The sequence below is a fragment of the Xenopus laevis genome, chromosome 6S (genome assembly GCF_017654675.1).
Source record: "Xenopus laevis strain J_2021 chromosome 6S, Xenopus_laevis_v10.1, whole genome shotgun sequence".
In the NCBI taxonomy this organism is placed as follows: Eukaryota; Metazoa; Chordata; class Amphibia; order Anura; family Pipidae; genus Xenopus; species Xenopus laevis.
The window spans coordinates 77,808,123-77,827,583 of record NC_054382.1 but is presented as its reverse complement, the minus strand read 5'-3'; the positions used below and the strand labels follow the sequence as shown (position 1 = coordinate 77,827,583).

At 35.5% G+C, this 19,461-nt stretch overlaps 1 protein-coding gene across 2 annotated transcripts in view; it reads right to left on the bottom strand.

Annotated features, from left to right (window-relative positions):
* Window positions 1-504: 504 nt before the first annotated feature.
* The window catches only part of hivep1.S (HIVEP zinc finger 1 S homeolog), a 136,912-nt gene continuing 117,955 nt past the window's right edge, over window positions 505-19,461 (bottom strand). For both annotated transcript variants that reach the window (XM_041567219.1, NM_001095541.1), the window contains 2 exon segments: window positions 6,611-7,098; window positions 505-2,233 (listed from right to left, as the gene is read on the bottom strand). In XM_041567219.1, the coding sequence (XP_041423153.1) occupies window positions 1,106-2,233; window positions 6,611-7,098 (1,616 nt within the window). In that variant the 3' untranslated portion in view covers window positions 505-1,105.

The window sequence follows — 19,461 nt, the reverse complement described above, 5'->3', positions numbered from 1 at the left end:
CCATTTGGTAGCCCCTATGTGGGTTTTCAAGCTACATTGTGGCTCTGTTTAACAGTACATCTGTTTTTATGCAAAAAAAACTTGCCTCCATGTCTGGAATTCAAAAATAAGCAGCTGCTTTGAGGCCACTAGGAGCAACATCCAAGGGGTTGGCGAGCAACATCACGAGCTACTGGTTGGAGATCACTGTCTTAGATGATTCCCAAAAGCTGAAACCACTGTCCATGGTACTGAAAAAGTTAAAACATTAAAATGTGTGCCATGGTATTAGGGTAATAAATGTACATAAACATAGTGTATACACAGCACACCCATAATCTACCCCTTCTTCATACCCTCAGTACCTAGTCCTTCCCTAATTTTTGTGATGAAGATTCAGTCATTTTTTTGGTTTAGTATAATGTTACACTGGATTTTTCTTCAAAAAGTTCAAGTCAATTTGATCAAAAGAACTCACATTATTTAATCTTTATAGGTAAAAGAGGAAGGCACAATACGAGCAAATAAAGTCAGTAATAAAAAATTTACTGGAACATTTGTTAACACAGAAATTCTGTAAGTGTAAAGCTACCTTCTTGTACACAAAGTTGGACAGGACCATTTCCAAGACTAATATGGACACAATAAATATGGAGTTTTACATACAAGACCTGTACACAGTAACTTGCCCCACATCCATAAAAAAAATGACATTTAACAGTGCAACATATACATAAGTGAAGTATAATTTAATCTTTTAACGCAACATGAGATATTTCTGTACTAAACACAAGCAACTACCTTGGTTATGTACATATTTATATATATATATATATATATATTTCTTTATTCACTAATATGTACAGATTTCTACACATAAAACTCTGAAGGCACAATTGTCTATACAACATTTACAAAAAATGGCAATAGAAGACAACAATAAAATATATATAAAAAAAAAAAAAATAATTGTTGGTCTAGAGTTCATGATTGCACAAGTAATGTTTAAGAAAGAATGTGCTTTAAAGATAAAGAAGGTTTTTCAATTAAACCTTTAAGTGTCTCTTTGTGCCGCTCCCACTCCAAATGAATTACAAGACCTTAAATAAAAAATGGTAAGAAGTATTTAGGTTGCTATAACCAGCCTGTCTTCATCATCATCATCACTGCTGGAATCACAAACCTGCACAGTGCTCTGCCTAGAGATCATTTCTGTTCTTCTCTGATGCCTTAAAAGAGAAAAAGTGTGACTAACAGGAGGCTTGTTGGCACTGTCAGAATTAGCCTTTACATACAGATCTGCTGATGAAGAGATTTTTACTTTACTGGAGCTGATGTTAGAACATTGCTTAGATTGAGGTCCTTTGTCAGCAGTCAAACAACCACCTAGAGGCTTTTCTTCTGTGACTGACAAATCACGTAATATCTTATGGCAATCCTGCACCCCTGAAGATCCTTGTAGGGATTCAGTCTGTTTCATATTTTTTGTGTCTGCCACAGTAAATGCGGCAGAACCCTTCCCAGCTGCTGGACTACATGAAGATGACTGATCGGAGACTCCTTGGCTCTCAACTGTTATTGGGCTAATAGATGGGATTAAAGTTGGCAGAGCTATGTTCAATATTTGGAGGCCAGGAATGTGAGTCTGTGGGCTTGGGTTGCTTTGGGGACTTGTAGTTAAATACTGCAAGCCAACTGCATTCAGAGTAAGCCCAGAAGGGTGAATCTGTGGAGCTACATTTGTATTAGAAAGACCTAATATGCTCAGTGTTTCCACATTTAATGGCTGTAAATTGGGTGCACTTAAGCCAGCCATGTTAATCTGACCTATTGGAATACATGGTACAACACCATTTACTTCAGCCACTCCTATAGGATTTGGGGTGTTGGGTACCTCTGCAGTCTTATCTCCGACAGCAGATGAAGTTCTATGTATAACTCCCATTGCAGGTATGGTAAGCTGCACTGGAGCAGCCTGAAATGGCATAAATGTGGAGTACGCTGCTAAACCAGCAGGAACAAGCTGAATTCCCCCTACTGGAATCATGCTGTAGGGTGATCTTGCTGGCTGTTGTGAATGCAAAGGTAAATGGCTGAAAAGATGTGTATGAGGAGGTTCCGTTGAAGAAGGCTGCTGAGTGGACTTCGTTGATTTATGCTGGTGAACATAACTATCTGTGGCGTCTGTATAGGAATCCATGGTCTGCGTACTTCGGTCGACTGGCGAAGAAGGCATATTCATAGACAATTTTTCCTGTAAAAAAATAGAAAATCCAAAAATATGAGATTGAATCACACAATTCTAAAGCCAGGACATTAAAGGAACATTCCAGCAAATTTATTGCCAAAATGCTAACACTCACAGGATGCCTCATTCAATAACATACAGTTATGGCGTCATACAATAATATTCTAAATATATTTTTTCTCTGAGCAGTTCCCAATGAAATCTCTTAAAACATTTGTAAATCTGAATTCAAATTTGATGGAAGATGAAGGCAGATTCAACCAGCTGTAATAAATGCAAAGTGGGTCATATGAAATGACAAGAATTAAGGCACAATGCTGGTCCAAGTAATGGCACAAATACTGAGTCAAGAATAAAGGCTTTCACCTTCTAAGACAAAATGGAAACAGCTACTTATAGGATTTTCCCCTTCCTCTAGTTAAGCTATAAGTTAAGTAGAATTTACTTCTGCAAAAAGTTGAACTTGATGTATGTGTCTTTTTCAACCTGAACTTCTATGCAAATAGAAAAGTGCCTGGATTAAACATATTAGTAATTCATTAAAGATATCACATTGGATGATTAACAGTCCTATGTGATTCCTTAGAAATGCATTTTGATGTGACGCTTAGGAAGTCAGGGTATAGACCAGCAGAAGACAGCAGGGACATTTAGGGGGTTATTTATTAAAGTCTGAATGCAAAAAAACTCAAAAAATAGGAGTTTCTTTATTATAAAATCCGAGTTTTTAGTAGAAAATAAACCTGAAATTTTCCAGATTTATTATTCACCGAGGATGCAAAACCTCTGAAACCGAGCATACATCTTCAAACTGTTGAGGTCCTGTATAAGTCAATGGCAGAGGCCCTATTTGCAATTTGAAGATATTATGGTCTGCGATGGGTTTCGTACAATAATCAGAATATTTCAGGCTTTTCTGACGATTTCACAAAAAATTTTGACTTTTCGGGAGTCAAATACAAAAAATTTCGGGGGGTCAAATCCCAAAAATTCTGACCTTTCGGCGTCAAATCCGAAAAAGGGAAGTTTTTCATGCAACAATCCGAAAAAGTTGCGGTTTTTCCCAATCTGATTTTTTCATGTTTTTTAAATGATAAATAAGGGTAAATCGTGGATTCTAGTTTGATCCTCCTTTTTTATTTAAAATATCAGAAAAATTCAGATTTTGTTAAATAACCCCCATAGTCTTGCTCCATGAATTCTTAAGCTCCATATGTTCTTAAGCTGCCAGTGCAACAAGTTCAAATGCGACTCAGTTGTATACCACCATAATTCTATTCTACAACTAATAATGATCTCGCTGGATTTTGTATAGTGAATCTATTACATTCTAGCTGAGCCTGTTTATGGATATTTTGGCACTTATACAAGAGGAACAAAATTCTTCATAATTATGCTTTTAGAATTTTCCAGCAGCAAGCTATTATTAATCCTGCAAGATTTGCCCATTTCTCTCCCCATGGGTACATTAACATTTCTATTCAAATGACTCTGCTGAAGTGATACTAACAAATAATCTTGCCGTATGCTACCCCATTTGAACATTTTTCTTTCACTGCCAGTTATTATTATAAAGAGGAAACCTGCAGTCTAAGATACTAATTAAAGCTACACACCACTGAATCTGAACGACAATCAATTTGATTACATGCAGCAGGATATTCTCAGAATACAGGAGGAATGATACACCGAATAAGGAAGGAAGTCAAATCTGTTGTTTTTCAGGTGATATATCATAACCAGTATCCTCCAATAGATTGTTCTTCTTTAAAAAAAAAAAAATATTAACAGTAGAGAAGAAAGTCAGAGATACTAGTAAGGTCACAGTCAGTGTCCTTGGAAACATGCTGGCTTGGTAGGATCAATTAAGAACCTTTAAGTTGTTCTCTGTTATTATAAACAAACTTCATGGATGCCATGGGTGCATGAACTGTCTCTTCTAGGCATAGCCATAGATATACCACATTCCCACAAAAAGCTCATGCACAGAATTGTTAAACACTCTATACTCGCCACATACTCTATCTGATTAAGACTCATATTTCTATAGAGAAAATGTTTTCCAACAAGTAAAGGTAGCACTGCATTCATCCAGATATCCACTCCATGTCTTTAAAGGGGAACTATAGCGAAAATGATAATTTAATATAAGCTTCAGCATACTGAAGTAAGAAGTTTTATAACTATAATCAATTACAAATTTGATACCATTTCTGAAATAATCAAGTTTATCTTTACTATCCCTCTCTCAGCATCTGTTGCTCTTTTCACCAGGAGTTGGGTGTCAGATAATCATTGACAGTTAGATCCAATATGTCTTACAGGGGGGCTCCTGTCTATAAGATGTATTAGAGCTCACTTTATTAAAATCACCAAACATCATGTCTCTCTACATGCAGGATTTGTGCAAAAGGCAATTGGTTTGTTATATTTTGTTTGTACTGGAGTCAGTTATTTGAGTGATTTCTAATACATCTTCTAGGAAAGAAACCCCCACCCCCCCATGAGATATGGATCTAAATGTCAATGAATATCTGACACCGAACTGCTGCAAGAAGACTGAAGAGAATCAGATGTTGAGAGGGATAGTGAACTTGATTATTTCAGAAACAATACAGAATATTTAATTGATTGTATTTAGAAAGTTTCTTATTTCAGTATGATGAGGCATATATAAAATTGTAATTTTTGTGATAGTTCTCCTTTAAGGAATGCAGTATCTACTGCCATACCCATTGCTATAGTTTCCAAATACCTAGTATTTTATTGGCCCTCCTTCAAAAATTATGCTTGATGCCAATGCTACAATGTAACAGGGAAGAAGGAAAATCTTCTCAAAAATAATCCTACTTATTGCAGAAATTTAGCAAGAACTTCGGTTTTAAGGGTAATAATAGCACACCGACACACCTATAGAAAATCTACAGTAGCTGTGGTTCAAAATCTCCTGAATAAAGGAACCACTGCTGGCAAAACTGATTAACCTTGTAATCACATTAAGATTGTTGTAAGGATTGCAGTGAACAACATGGATTAAAGGTACATTAAAATTGTAATATATTGTGTTTTGTATGTGTAAGGTGAAATAAGAAAAAATGATATACAAATATTTTATACATATTGCAGGGCTAACCCTGGCTTTTAAAGAGGTATTTCTAATACAGGTAATAGTTGTATATACTAACGACTATTCTACTTACTTTTCTTCTCCCAAAACTCCATTAACTTGATTCTGTTTTATTATCCAGCATACTGATTTTTGAGTTAGAAGCTAGTGTCAGTCTGTGTGTGGCTAGTTTAAGGGGGTTATTTAATAAAGTCCGAATTTTTCTATTCTAAATAAAAAAGTCCACGATTTACCCTTTTTTATTATTAAAAATCCGTGGAAAAATATAATCAACTAAAATCACAATCACGTTTTTGGATTGTCGTATGAAAACCGCAAATTTTTTGAATTGTTGCGTGAAAAATGTGAATCTTTCAGATGACACCTGAAAAGTCAGAATTTTTCATGAAATTGACGGAAAAGCCAGAAATGTTCAGATTACCGTACGAAACTCGGTGCAGACAATATCTTCAATTTGCAAATAGGACCTCTGCAATTGACTTCTACAGGACCCCAGCAGGTTGAAGATGGAGTATTTGGATTCTGACTTTTTGCAAACTCAAAAAAGTGTCAATTTTAGTTATTTTTTCCAACTAAAAATTTGGATTTTATAGTAAAAAAAAACTATTTTGGACTTTTTAACATTCGGAATAACCCAATAATGTTGAGCTGTAAGGATTTAGTTGTATGACCAAACACTTGAGTGCTGTGCATTCAATGGGCAGCATGGACACATTAGCACTAGTACCACTAACAAAATAAGAGCACATTACCATCTGGGTTCGACATGCATTCTCAATTGTGCACACAGCTAAAATAAATACCTTTGTCAATTTCCGATATTTGCTGGAATATTCACTTATTCATATTCGTTCATATTTGTTTTTATAACAAATAATTTGGTTTCTGTGAGGATTTTACATATGGGGCTTTTAACAAATTTTTAGTTTTGATAAGTTTTTGTTTATCATGCAACATGTTTCTGGGTCAAGTTATATATATATATATATACCCTCTATTGTAAAATATTAGGATATTATAAATCATGGAGGTTTTCTATGACCATATTAAATCATGTGACAGAGATTACAGATAACTGATGACATCACTAAGTACTGCTTAAAAATATATAATTTACAGGATCATAACTTTTGTATTATATTGGAATAGTAAAATAATGATTTAATCTGTTTAATATGCGTGGACCTTTTGGCTGAGGTGGGTATTTATAGTGTACTGTATATGCAAGCTATAGTTCTGTGCATTAAATGACTTACTTTTGGTATTAAATTAATTACACTGGGTACATGCACAGATTTTGTGGCACCCAGGCTCTCTGCTTCTGCCTCTGGATAATCCACAGACATTTGATGACATAAAGACTTTGGAGAGGATGCCGCACTGGGTGGACTTGTAGTTTCTCGTGGCAAATTCACTTTGCTCCTCTCCTCGTGGCTCTCTGGCCTGCAGATAGTGGAAGTTGTCATTGCGGTCATTCTGGTTATTAAAGCTTTGGGAAGACTGTCCATAGAATTGGACTGGGAAAAACAATGTTGCAATTGTGGATCCTCATCAGTATTAGAAGCCGCTTGCTGGCTGTTCCGAAAGGGATAATGTTGTGGGCTAGCAGTGACAGACGGAGTAGCTGAAAGACCAGACTCTGCTTGACTGTCTTCATCTTCATCCTCATTATCATCATCGTCTCCTCCATCTGAATCATCTGCATCAAATCCTGTTCTCTCGCCAGTATATCGTTGCCTTTCACCTAGAATAAAAGACATGTTAATGGATACCAACGTCCAGTGTAGAAAACTGTGCTTCATTGGATGAATTAAAGTATCAATAAACATTACTCCCCCCTACAATCAAGTACTGTATAAGGATAATAGAAGTCATGTATAAGAAGTGCATGTACATAGAAAAGTCTTGCAAGCTATGGCGTAGTATTACAGGGCTAGATATAATTGTCATGGCAAAGAGTGAGGCAGCTTTCAACAGATCTCGGAGAACGGTATTCACAGTATTTAGCAAGCAAAAATGATTTACAGTATTTAGCAAGAAAAAATAGCTTTAAGTTTTTACTCCGTCTGAAACACTGTAAGTAGCTTTTTTAAACTCATAAATTTTTCTAAGCCTGAAACCCTTTCATGTCATAAAATCATACAGTAATACTTAAAAGTAAATAGCTATTTAAAAAATGTGTAGCATTTATATACTGAATAATGTAATCACTGATATAAGTCACCTATGAGATCCATGACCCTATAAAAGCATGAAGCCCGAAGGCTGAGTGCTTTAAAAGGTCATAAAACTCTTAAGGTGTCTTTAATTATCCTCATATATTACAACAAGGGGTACATTATTTATTATAACATAACATGTTTCAATGAGTCATATGACAGAAATTACATCACAAAGCACCGCTTATAATGATATCATTTACAGGACCGTCATGGCACTTGTGTATTATAACTGGTTATAACTGGTTATCTTCATTCTCTCTACTCTAAAGGTGGCCATATACGTAACAATTACGATCTTTCTTGGAAAGATCGATAGTTTCAATACACACATGTAGAGCTGAATCGTCAGATATACAAGTAGAAACAATAGAATTCTACCTGTATCTGACGATTCAGCACTAACAATGGCCAATGTTTTGGCTGAGCTACTTGGTTGGCCAATCACCCTCACCATCTGGTGTTAAGGCTCATCACCCCTGAAAAGAGACAACACTTCTGTAGAAGCCCTTTCAGCAGGATCACAACATTTTGTAGGCCATGAGAACAACAAAAACATGCCTAAAAACTGTGCCCTGTGTAACCAATTTTAAAGTGGACCTGTCACCCAGACATAAAAATCTGTATAATAAAAGTCCTTTTCAAGTTAAACATGAAATCCAAATTCTTTTTTTATTAATGTATTCATAGCTGTTGTAAACTTGTTTAAAAATCTCAGCTGTCAATCAAATATTGCCTGCCCCTCCTCTATGCCTAGGCATAGAGTCGGGGCAGGCAATTACTTTCACTCAACACTTACTAGATGTCACTGCACTCCCCACGTTCCCCCGTTCTCTTTACCATTTAATTCTGTAACCAGTGCATTGGAATCAACATCAGTTCCCTCATTTTGTTGCACAAACAAGATTTTGAGATGATACAAGGCTTGTCTTAATAACAGTGTCCACAAAATGGCTCCTGCCTGCTTGCTATAATTATGAATTCCCAGACTGATGGATTCAAATACTTTATACAGTGTAATTAAAGTTTATTTTGCTCAACTAATGTGATAAAATAGGATTTGGAATATTTTTTTCAGGTGACGGGTCCCCTTTAAGCCAAGGCTTGTGATATACTTATGATCAATGATGATACCATCCAGAGAGGCCCTGTCCGTGAGGTCAACAATGGATTTTTTAGCACAATCAGTGGGTTCCAATTTTTTTAAATTACATTTAGCGTTAATCTCATTGCACTGTATATCAATCCACAGGGCAAAGCACAGGATAGCACTGCACAGTGAAAGTCTTACATTAAGAGAAAATACATATTTATGTTATTGCATTGTGATAAGTGGTGCCTTGGTTGCTTTCTGAAAAGTATGACCCTTAGGTTACACTAAATTGCAGTGACTTAAATCTATGACAAATGTACACCTCCCAATTGTTTCTGCTCCCCTGAAGCCACACAGCTGCCTATGTTTGTGGACAAGACTAATCCTACAGAATCATTCTCTCTTTGATCCTCTGCACTATTGAGTAAAAACTAAAAAGGCCTTTGGTTCTGGGTGACTGGCAACAGACAGTTGCTTGGTGCATATTTCTTTCAAGTTAGTTTTCAGATTGGAGGTATTAGTTGTCATCCTTCGAATTAATCTCACAGCGAAAGAGCTTGCTTCCTTTAGTGAATGAAGCATGAAAAGTCAAAGCATAATAGCCAGACTCCCTTTCAGTGTGTCTGCCTCATCACATCACCTATCACCTTGCTACTGGTTAGTCAATTCTTCATGTTGCACAAACTGGAGATAAAAGAGCCATTAACTAGTATGTTAAGTAATGATAATAAACAAATTGATCAGACCTGCAATGCTGTGTTTCAGGAAGACTGATAATTGACTGACAGAGTATGTGAAAATTAAACTATTCCACAGTCTCTCGGTCACCCCAGAACAAAAACCACATTTACCCACTTACTTTAGCATTTAGTTGAGATAATTATACTATTAAATAAGTTTGCTTTCTATGTCATAAAACATATATGTATATAAGCATATATTTTTTGATGTATACTCTCATATAATATTTTCATTATCACAAATTTCTGGTATAGCTGATCTTTTGTGCAATATATATATATATATATATATATATATATATATATATCTTATAAATAAAGTCATTTATTTTAACAGTGGTACAACATTAGAAAATTGGCACTGGAGCTCCTTCCTCCATGCTTATGTTCTAGATTCTTTTTTCTATTCAGTGGATGTTTACATGTATTGCCAGCTTCAGAAGGCCACTACACAATCAAATTGCCTGAAGAATTGTGCCCACTATAAGAAGGTACCGATTTATGCAATACACTTAGGGGCAGATTTATCAAGGGTCGAATTTCGAAGTAATGGGAGTTTTTTTTAACTCCCATAACTTCGAAATTCAAATAAAAACAGACCAACCGAAATTTATAAAATAAAAAAAAATTCTGCGGGTGAATAGGCTCTATTCGAATTCAAATTGAAGTAAGATTGTATTAAAGTATTTTTCAAAAAAAAAAAACTTGTGATTTTTCAAAGACCACCAATTGATTTCAAATAGGGTTTAGGAGGACCCCCATAGGTTAAAACAGCAATTCGGCAGGTTTTAGATGGCGAATGGTCGAAGTTTTAAGAGGCAGTACATGATAAATTATGATATTCAATTTTTTTTTAAATTAAATTCAAATTTGGACTATTCCCTAGTTGAAGTACACAAAAATAGCTCGAAATTTGAATTTTTTTACTTCGGATTTTCAATTCGACCCTTGATAAATCTGCCCCTTAAAGTCACTTTGGAAATTTCCCCCAAAACTAGAGGAAATAATTACAGAACCAAAGCTACTGTTATAATTAGAGAAATACAATGGTTTCATGTAAAGTTTTTTGTACTGTTTGAAAGGTAAAACATTTGGTATAAGCATAACAAAAGTGGTGAAAGGGCAGTGGCTGACGGGGACAAATCTTCTCGTCGGCAACTGAAAAATGCTACAGGTGGCCTGGGGACTACATACAGCTCTTTTGCGCTCAGATGCAGCCCCCATAATAGGACAGTTTCAAGCTCTATGTCTGATAATTATTTAATCGTAAATTTGTTTTGCTCAAATAAAAATACATGATTAATATCAGCATACATTTATGAATTTAATATCATATTTTACCTCATATGAGCAAGATTTAAAGATATTCACAAACCCTTGCACAGTTTTTGTCTGCGTATTCCTATATTTTTTTATCCCAAAAATACTGTTTGCTGAAAGCGAACGTCTGCTTTAAAAAAGATGTTGGACGTGTGGACTGAAACATGGTATAACAATCTGTCAGTTCTATTCTGCATTCTCTGTCAGTGGTGCTGCCCAAGCCTTTATTAGAATTTAACACTGCTTCTTTGTTTGTTTTTAACTCTTTATTTATCTTTATCTTTATTTAGGAAAAGTGTCTAATCTTTTGTGTAGTCTAAGTTGTCATCTTGCTTCTAAGCAAACAGACCTCTACCATTCCTTTCTTTTAATTGAAACAGCCCAGGTGACCTTAACTCCCCCTTATGCAAACAGTGTCACAACCTTTGACCTTTTAAAGCCCATTGGTACTAATTACAGCTTAATCTACCTGAACTCCAAGCCTTTTGTTGAGGTGAAATAGCTCTTACTAATGGCAATGAGAATGACAGTCGCACAGTTCTCTTTGTTGCCTTCCAACCTAATTTTCCAGGTTTTAACACTCAGAATTAAGAAATACATATCCACCAATCTATCAATGACAGAGCTTCAACATCCGGGAATAGATAAAGGTCTGGAAATCCTCACGAATTTCGTAAGAAAATCAGGATTGGTGCTAAATATAAAAAAAATATAAAAAAATCTGTTCGCTCTTTTGAGAAATGGATTTCAGTGCAGAATTCTGCTGGAGCAGCACTATTAACTGATTAATTTTGAAAAAAAATGTTTTTCCCATGACAGTATCCCTTTAAAACTGAACAGCTCCTCCCTTCTTTCCATACATATTAATTCTTGTGTGGGGAGAGTTTTTATTAGAAATAACTGCTGCATATTGATTGCTATGGTATAATCGCTATGGGGTCATTTTACAACACTGGGCGCCTTGGGCAGTAACACATGGCAACCAATCAAATTGCTCCTTTCAATAGTCTACATGCAGCTGGCTTTAAAAAGCTGATCACTGATTGGTTGCTATAGGTAACTTCCCATGGGCAAATTTAACCAGTGTTGATAAATGAGCCCAGAACTGACTAAAGGTGTACAATGTTGCCAAACAAGCAGATCTCTTCACGATATGCCCACCTTGAGGTGGACGATATTGGAATGATCTGATCATTGGGAATAGGGCCAATGATCAGATCATAATGCAGGCGGGCAGATCGCAGGACGGGTGCAGGCCGCAAACCAATAGGATTTTTAGCCCTGCTCGATTGGCATTGGCCAGATATCGATCAGGGAAGCACGTTGGAGGCCCCATATACGAGCCAATAAGGTGCCGATTTGATCTGTCGGCAGCTTTTATCGGCCCATGTATGGCCACCTAAACTCAGAGTTAAAGAGCTGAAAAGCAGGAAGTTGGGTTATGTTCTGTTATGTTAGACATCCAGTCACTCCAGCCTTTATAGATTACATTTTTGGTTAACTAACTATATTAGAAACATCTTTTATTTTGCACAGCCTATTTACCCAGTTTTTTACACTGAACTGTTCCTTTAACAAGGTTGTTGTTTTTTGATTCTCACCTGATTTTCATGCTCATAACAGAAATCTTTTATCAAGTTTTAAACCAAACAATCTTTGAAACAGATCAAGTCTAGTTACAACTTTTACTGTTGTAAAATAATTGTTTGTACCACTGTGGCATTCAGACAAAAGTTATTCTAGGAGGTGATTTTTCATCTTCTGTCTGTGAATCAGTGTGGGAGTTGTGGAAGTAAATGCATTGCTGTCAGCTCAGACTACACAAAAGATCTGTGGTTCCAGGTGTCTCTTCTCTAAACAGAGGATGGTCCAACTGCCATCTATTAAACTTCAATATGATCAAATTCAAAACTATAAGTACCGAGGGAACAATAGCTATGGATTCATACACCCATAGAGTGGAGCTATACATGGATTGTCAGTTAACAAGTGATATGCAAAACTACATGAGGCTGGTAAATGTATACATAGTTACAGTCGTGTTCAGAATAATAGCAGTCAGACTTCGTTAACCCGATCAATCACTGTTTTTGGTAGAAATTATATTTCTACGTGGCAAATGATTTACTAGTGGGTGTAATAGTAGGTGTAATAGTAGTATAGTAATAGAAAACCAACAGATCTAACAGTCAAGACATGCATGCTGATTCTGGGTAACTGAATCATTAGTTGAGTCTTGTTCAAAATAATAATAGTTTGTTCCAAGTAATAGCAGTGTGAATTCCAATTAGTGAGGTCATTCATAGTATCAAAAAACAGGTGTCAATTACGGCCTTTATTTAAGTAAGGAAGGCAGCAAATGTTGTGCATGCTGGTTATAGTGCATTTCTCTCTGAAAATCTGAATATAATGGGTAGTTTCGCTGAAGAACAGCGTACTTTGATAAAAACGTTGATTTGAGAGGGGAAAACATATAAAGAAGTGCAGAAAATGATTGGCTGCTCAGCTAAAATAATCTCAAATGCTTTAAAGGTGAACTATCGCGAAAATTTTAATTTAAAATAAGCTGTCTCGTTCTAAAGTAAGAAACTTTCTAAATACAATCGATTAAATATTCTGTATCGTTTCTGAAATAATTACGTTTATTTTCACCATCTATTTCTCTTCATTCTGTCTTCATGCAGCAGTTGGGTGTTAGATGAATGATCCAATATACGTTATAGGGGGGCTCCCTTTCCTAACAGATGTATTAGAGCTCACTCAAAAAACTGATTCCAGTACAAACAAAATCTAACAAAATAATTGCCTTTTGCACAAATTCTGCATGTAGAGAGACATGATGTCTGGTGATTTTAATAGAGTGAGCTCCAATACATCCAATACGAATTTATTCGGCAGGCGCGAATTTCCGCGGTTCGCCGCAAAAAATTGCCTGCGTTTCGGAATTGCCGCCGGCAACAATTTGGACACTGGCGACAATTAACGGATGCCCCTTGACTTTGATGGCCGCCGGCATCAACATTGTCGCCGGCGTCAAAATTGCCAAATTTGCGGCGAAGCAAAATGGGACAAATTCGTCCATCACTACCCAGATGTTTTTGGACTATAGGTACAAGAACTCTTCAGCCTATAATCAAGGCTAAATGCATAGATGTAGCCCAGCAACATCTGTGGGCCCTAAGTTAATAATGAAGTGCCTAATATAAAATCACTGCAGAATGACAAGGAGCTCATATTTCTTAATTAATTGATGGCACACATATAAAAATTGCCCTTTTGCGCCACTGAAAAATGAAGCACTGAATATTTTGCAGGTACTGCAGTTGGGGTTGTTGTTTTTAAATGTTGTCTTTTTTTGTGAATTCATTCCTCACTCTAGCAAATGCTGACACCTGCTGGGATAGATGGTGAATGGGAATGAGATACGTCAACTTCTTTATAAAGTTGCTGCCTTTATGCTGTATACTAATATATACAAGTACTTCGGGCTTTTCAGATAATGGATATTTCTGTAATTGGAATCTCTATACTGTATGTTTAGTATAATATAACAAACATTAATTAAACCCTATATATATATATATATATATATATATATATATATATATATATATATATATATATATATATATATATATATATATATATATATATATATAGGTGTGTGACCTGTTATCCAGAATGCTCGGGACCTGGGGTGTTCCGGATAGTGGATCTTTCCGTAATTTGGGTCTTCATGTCTTAAGTCTACTTGAAATTCATTTAAACATTAAATAAACCCAATAGGCTGGTTTTGCTTCCAATAAGGATTAATTATATCTTAGTTGGGATCAAGTACAAGCTACTGTTTTATTATTACAGAGAAAAAGGAAATAATTTTTAAAAATTTGGATTATTTGGATAAAATGGAGTCTATGGCAGACAGCAAATCCTATACCTGTGTGTATATATATATATGTGTGTATATATATATATATATATATATATATATATATATATATATATATATATATATATATATATATGAGTTTATTTAAATCTGTGGAGTAATATATATATATATATATATATATATATATATAAATATATATATATATATATATATATATATATATATATATATATATATATATATATATATATATATATATATACACACTGTATATAAGGATATACATATATGTGTGTGCGTGTGCAAAGCAACAAAAAGTTACTCCACGGATTTTAATAAACAAAGAAATTCAAACTAAGACATGTCTTTGTTTAATTTCTCTGCATTTAACCATATAAATATATTTAAGACATTAAAGGGGTTGTCCACCTTTAAATTAACTTGTAGGTACCCTGTTGTCCTATTCTGAGACAATTTGGCAATGGTCTTCATTTTTTACGGATTTTAAATTATTTAGCTTTTTGTTCATCAGCTCTGCAGTTTGAAGTTTATCCTAGCAACTAAGCAGCTGTTTCAGACTGGAAGAAGAATAGGAGAGGGCCTGAATTGATAAAAAATATCAAAAAACAATAAAATCAAAAACAATCCAATTGTAGCCTTACAGTACAATACTTTTTCAGCCCACTGTGAAATAATTAAAAAACTAGGACCTTCCATAATGAGAATTAAAAGGTTCTAGCCACCAAAGCTTCTGGCTCCCCTTAGTGAAAATGGTTTTCCTTGTCCTTTATATCTCAAATACTCACTTAACTGCATATGTTAATTTATTAGACCCCAAAAAACACTTTTGCATACTACTGCCACTACTTTTAGGAAAGTTATGATAAACTACAATTTTGTCCCTGTTTAAAAAGACTCAATAGTAGTGAATGATTTGAAACCTATGTGGAATTATTTATTGGCTGAATAGGGGCAGCCTTTCTCTGCAATGGTAATTATATGATAGCACTGAATCATATAATGATTTGCATAAACAGCCTAGTAATTAGAGATCACAAACAACTAGAGAATTCCTAAATATCCAGTTAGTTTTTCTCTAAAGGAATCAGTAGGTAATAATTAGTATTTTGCCCCCCCCACCCCTTTTTGTGGTAAATTCCCCTTTTTAAATTGGGAAGTGGTCCATCCACCAGTTAGCAATTACAGTCACTATATAGGTGAGGGTAAGACACAGACCAAGAAATTTGATATTCCCAGTTGCATTTTGTCAGGCTAAATGGATCGCCTGGGCTGACAGTTTAATTCACATATTAACATTCCTTACATTGCAGTCCTGTATTTTGGTGACATAAGCATTAACGGGATTGGGAGATGTCCAGCAGAATAGCCATGGGGATGATTCTAGAAACAAAAGCAAATACACACACAGAAAATGTATGCTTACCCAATTAATGAGAAGCCTAGAGTCAAAGATATTTCCCACCAGCCCTTTATAGTTTCCTGCATGCTTACTTATAAACATAAAGGTAGGTAAGCTTGCTCACCATCAATGTATAAAATCACAGAATGTCCACCAAAAAAGTAAATTATGGACTATTTCTTGTAGAAACAATATAAAAGTAAAAATGATACACGGTATAATATTATATATCAATTATAGTCTCTGAATTTATACACATTGGGGATGGACATCCTGCATCCCTCCAGATATAGTAAATTTGTGTAGAGTTATTTTAGAAACATGGATGTCTCTAGATGTTTTCTAGATACCAGAATGTTTCTCCCTTTGCCATAGTAATATGGCTGTGTAATGCAGTTAGAAGCAATTCGATTATATTTCATTTTGCTGGTTAGATCCAGCGGTGAGTGTCATCTACAGTACTTGCCAAGTGATATTCAAAGAAAATAAAAAATATTGTCAGTAATGCAGCCAAGAGATTGCAATAAGTTGGCTATAAAACAACAAAAAATGCAATTGTTTAACTAAGCAATGGATACTTGCAATACTACTGCGGCAGCAATGGTGCAGTTCAGTTCAATGCATCTGCCTTTCTTTCAAACAGCTTGCCTTCTACTGAGTGAAAACTGCTCAGACTGTCATACACATTGCAGCCAGCAGTGGGCAGATACTGCCATGAAATTTACCAGGTGTTAGCACAGGGAGAGAGAAAAACAGACAAAGGGGCCAGTTAATGAAATATTGAATCCTAAAAAAATCCTAGCAGTTGTAAAAGTTTAACAGATTGAAACATTTATCAAAATGTGTGAGTCAATTTGTCAGAATGGGCTTGTTACAAGAGAAGAAACATAAAAATACTAACAAACAAACAAAGTTTAATTCACTCAAAATGTTAGGCACCCATCCAGTGAATTAAATCTCTAAATTTGTTTACCTGGCTAGGGCTTTTTTTCTTTAAAAAAAAAAAAAAAAGCATTGTTTTCTTTTAATCATGACTACTGGTTATTAATGATAAATCAAATCATGATGAATGTTTTTTTGTTATTCCTTGTGCTGGACAGGGCAAACAAGGATCCTGAAGCCACTCCATGTTTGGTTCATGCGAGGAAGAGATTTACATTCCCTGTGCACTTATAGCTCCACTGCACAATGGAACATAAACCGTAGATTGTTTTTCTGATTAAAAAAATTGGCATAACGTATGACCTGTAGAAACTCAAGGGGTATACTGTCCCTTTAATGAAAAAGAGTCTTGTGATTCCTTTCACATAAATAAATAAATAAATACAAGGATCAGGGGGAGCAAAATCAGCTAGCAGACATTAATTAGGTAGCAGACATTAGCAGGATCAATGCACACACTCAAGTGTACCAGCCAGCAGAAATTTGATTTGCAAAAATTTCCACTCACTCACACTACTATTCCTTTGGGAAAATGAATTGTTGAGGAGTCCATGGTGAGCCACCCATTGCAGATACACTGCTTTACTGTAGATATGTTGAGCATAACTAACAGGGGTAGACATATAACTTGATATTCTTGTATGCAGATAACTTTTCTACAGTAGGGTTGTTAAGCAGATACACTCAGGGCCGGATTTACATGGCAGGTGACCCTAGGCTCACTGCCGTTCGTCGCCCCTGTCCCCACCCCTTTATTTGTGCAAATTTACATCATCTGGACTGGAGCAATGGGGATTGGCGCACAGGAAATTTAAAAAATGATTGTATATCCAGCACATCCCCTGTGCTTTCGAACCAATGTGGGTGTGGTTGGGCAGCATGCCGCCCCCCTAAAGTCCTGCCGCCCTAGGCCCGGGCCTAGGTGGCCTTTCCACAAATCCAGGCCTGGATACACTATATGGATCTCTCGATGTGACCACAAGGGTCAGATGAAAGCAAGCTATATAGGTTAGACAATGTGGTTTAAGGCAAGAGCTGTATTGTGTGAAAGTTACATAAACACTGTCAACTGGAAGTAATGTAGCAAGAGTATTGATATTAGATATTTACTGATAGATCTGTGACTATAAACCACATTTCAGAGCACATATGTATCTAGGAAGGTACAAACACTCTCTAGTCCTGCATTGTTTCAGTTGGGCTGCTTTGATTCTCCTGCCAAACTTGTCATAAAAATATACATCTATGTACTATATATGATTAAAAGGCCGTCTGCTGAAATGAATACCTGAAGGTATAACATAATCATTTACTTTGTCTATGGGTCAATGCATGAATTGATCTAATAGAATGTGCAAATTATTCCTCCAGGGGTATTCAGTCATGGTAAATGATACATTTACAGTATACAGCTTGCAAATATTGGCAAAGTCCCATAACTGGTGAACCTAAGGAAAATGCATCAAAAAATGATTTCAAAAGCAAGAAAGCTTTCAAGGTACAAATACATTACATGACTCATTCAGAAATGGTCGTAAAGAAGCAAAAACCCATGCTCCTTAGGCCCCACTTGCACATCCAAAATAACTTAATTGACTACAATGAGGAAATGCTCCACACTTGTGATATCGGAGGAAGGCTGACCAAGGCTTAAATGAATGCATAAAACATTTATAGATAGAAAAATAAAGCAAATGAAAACTTTAAGAATTGTTCATGTAATTATCTCAGCTACGTAATGAAATGTTTATAACAAAGTTCAGCATGAGGAAACAAAGTAAACCAAACACTGATGTGGGACATGTGCCTGACATTGCAGGTTTATATAATTAATTGATGTAGGTTTTCATGCAACACTAGAAATCTAAGCTTGAATGCTGCTAACAGTAAAATAAACTCCCAAAAGTTTTTTAAGTCTTATTTCCTCATGTGGTTGCCGACACCATTGTCACATGCTACAAAAAAAGTACTGTTCTTAAGTAAGCTTACGGAAATCCCCTAAGCAAAATAGTACAAGTTCTATCACTGCTTTTTGAAATAGAAAATATCCACCATCAAAGAAATGTATCAATAGCACCTCTTGCAATGATTTTATAAATTGTGGAGTTATTCCATGATCATATAAAGGCACAAGGCTGATGACTGTGTCCTTTCATTCATATCATGGAACTCCAAGGTGACTTCTAATATCCTCTTTTACAACAGTAGGTACTTTATCATGTGAAATTACATCACTGTGCACCAATTTCTAACTAATGACATCATAGGATAGCTGTTATGTATTATATAATGAATAAAGTACCCCCTCTTGTAAAATATAAGGATAAGAAGTTTCATGACCATATAAAAACACGAGGCCGAAGGCCAAGTGTTTTTATACAGGTCATGGAACTCCGAGGTACCTTCTAATATCCTCATATTTTACAACTGGGGGTACTTTATTTATTATAATACAAAAGTTTCAGTGAGTCATGTGACAGA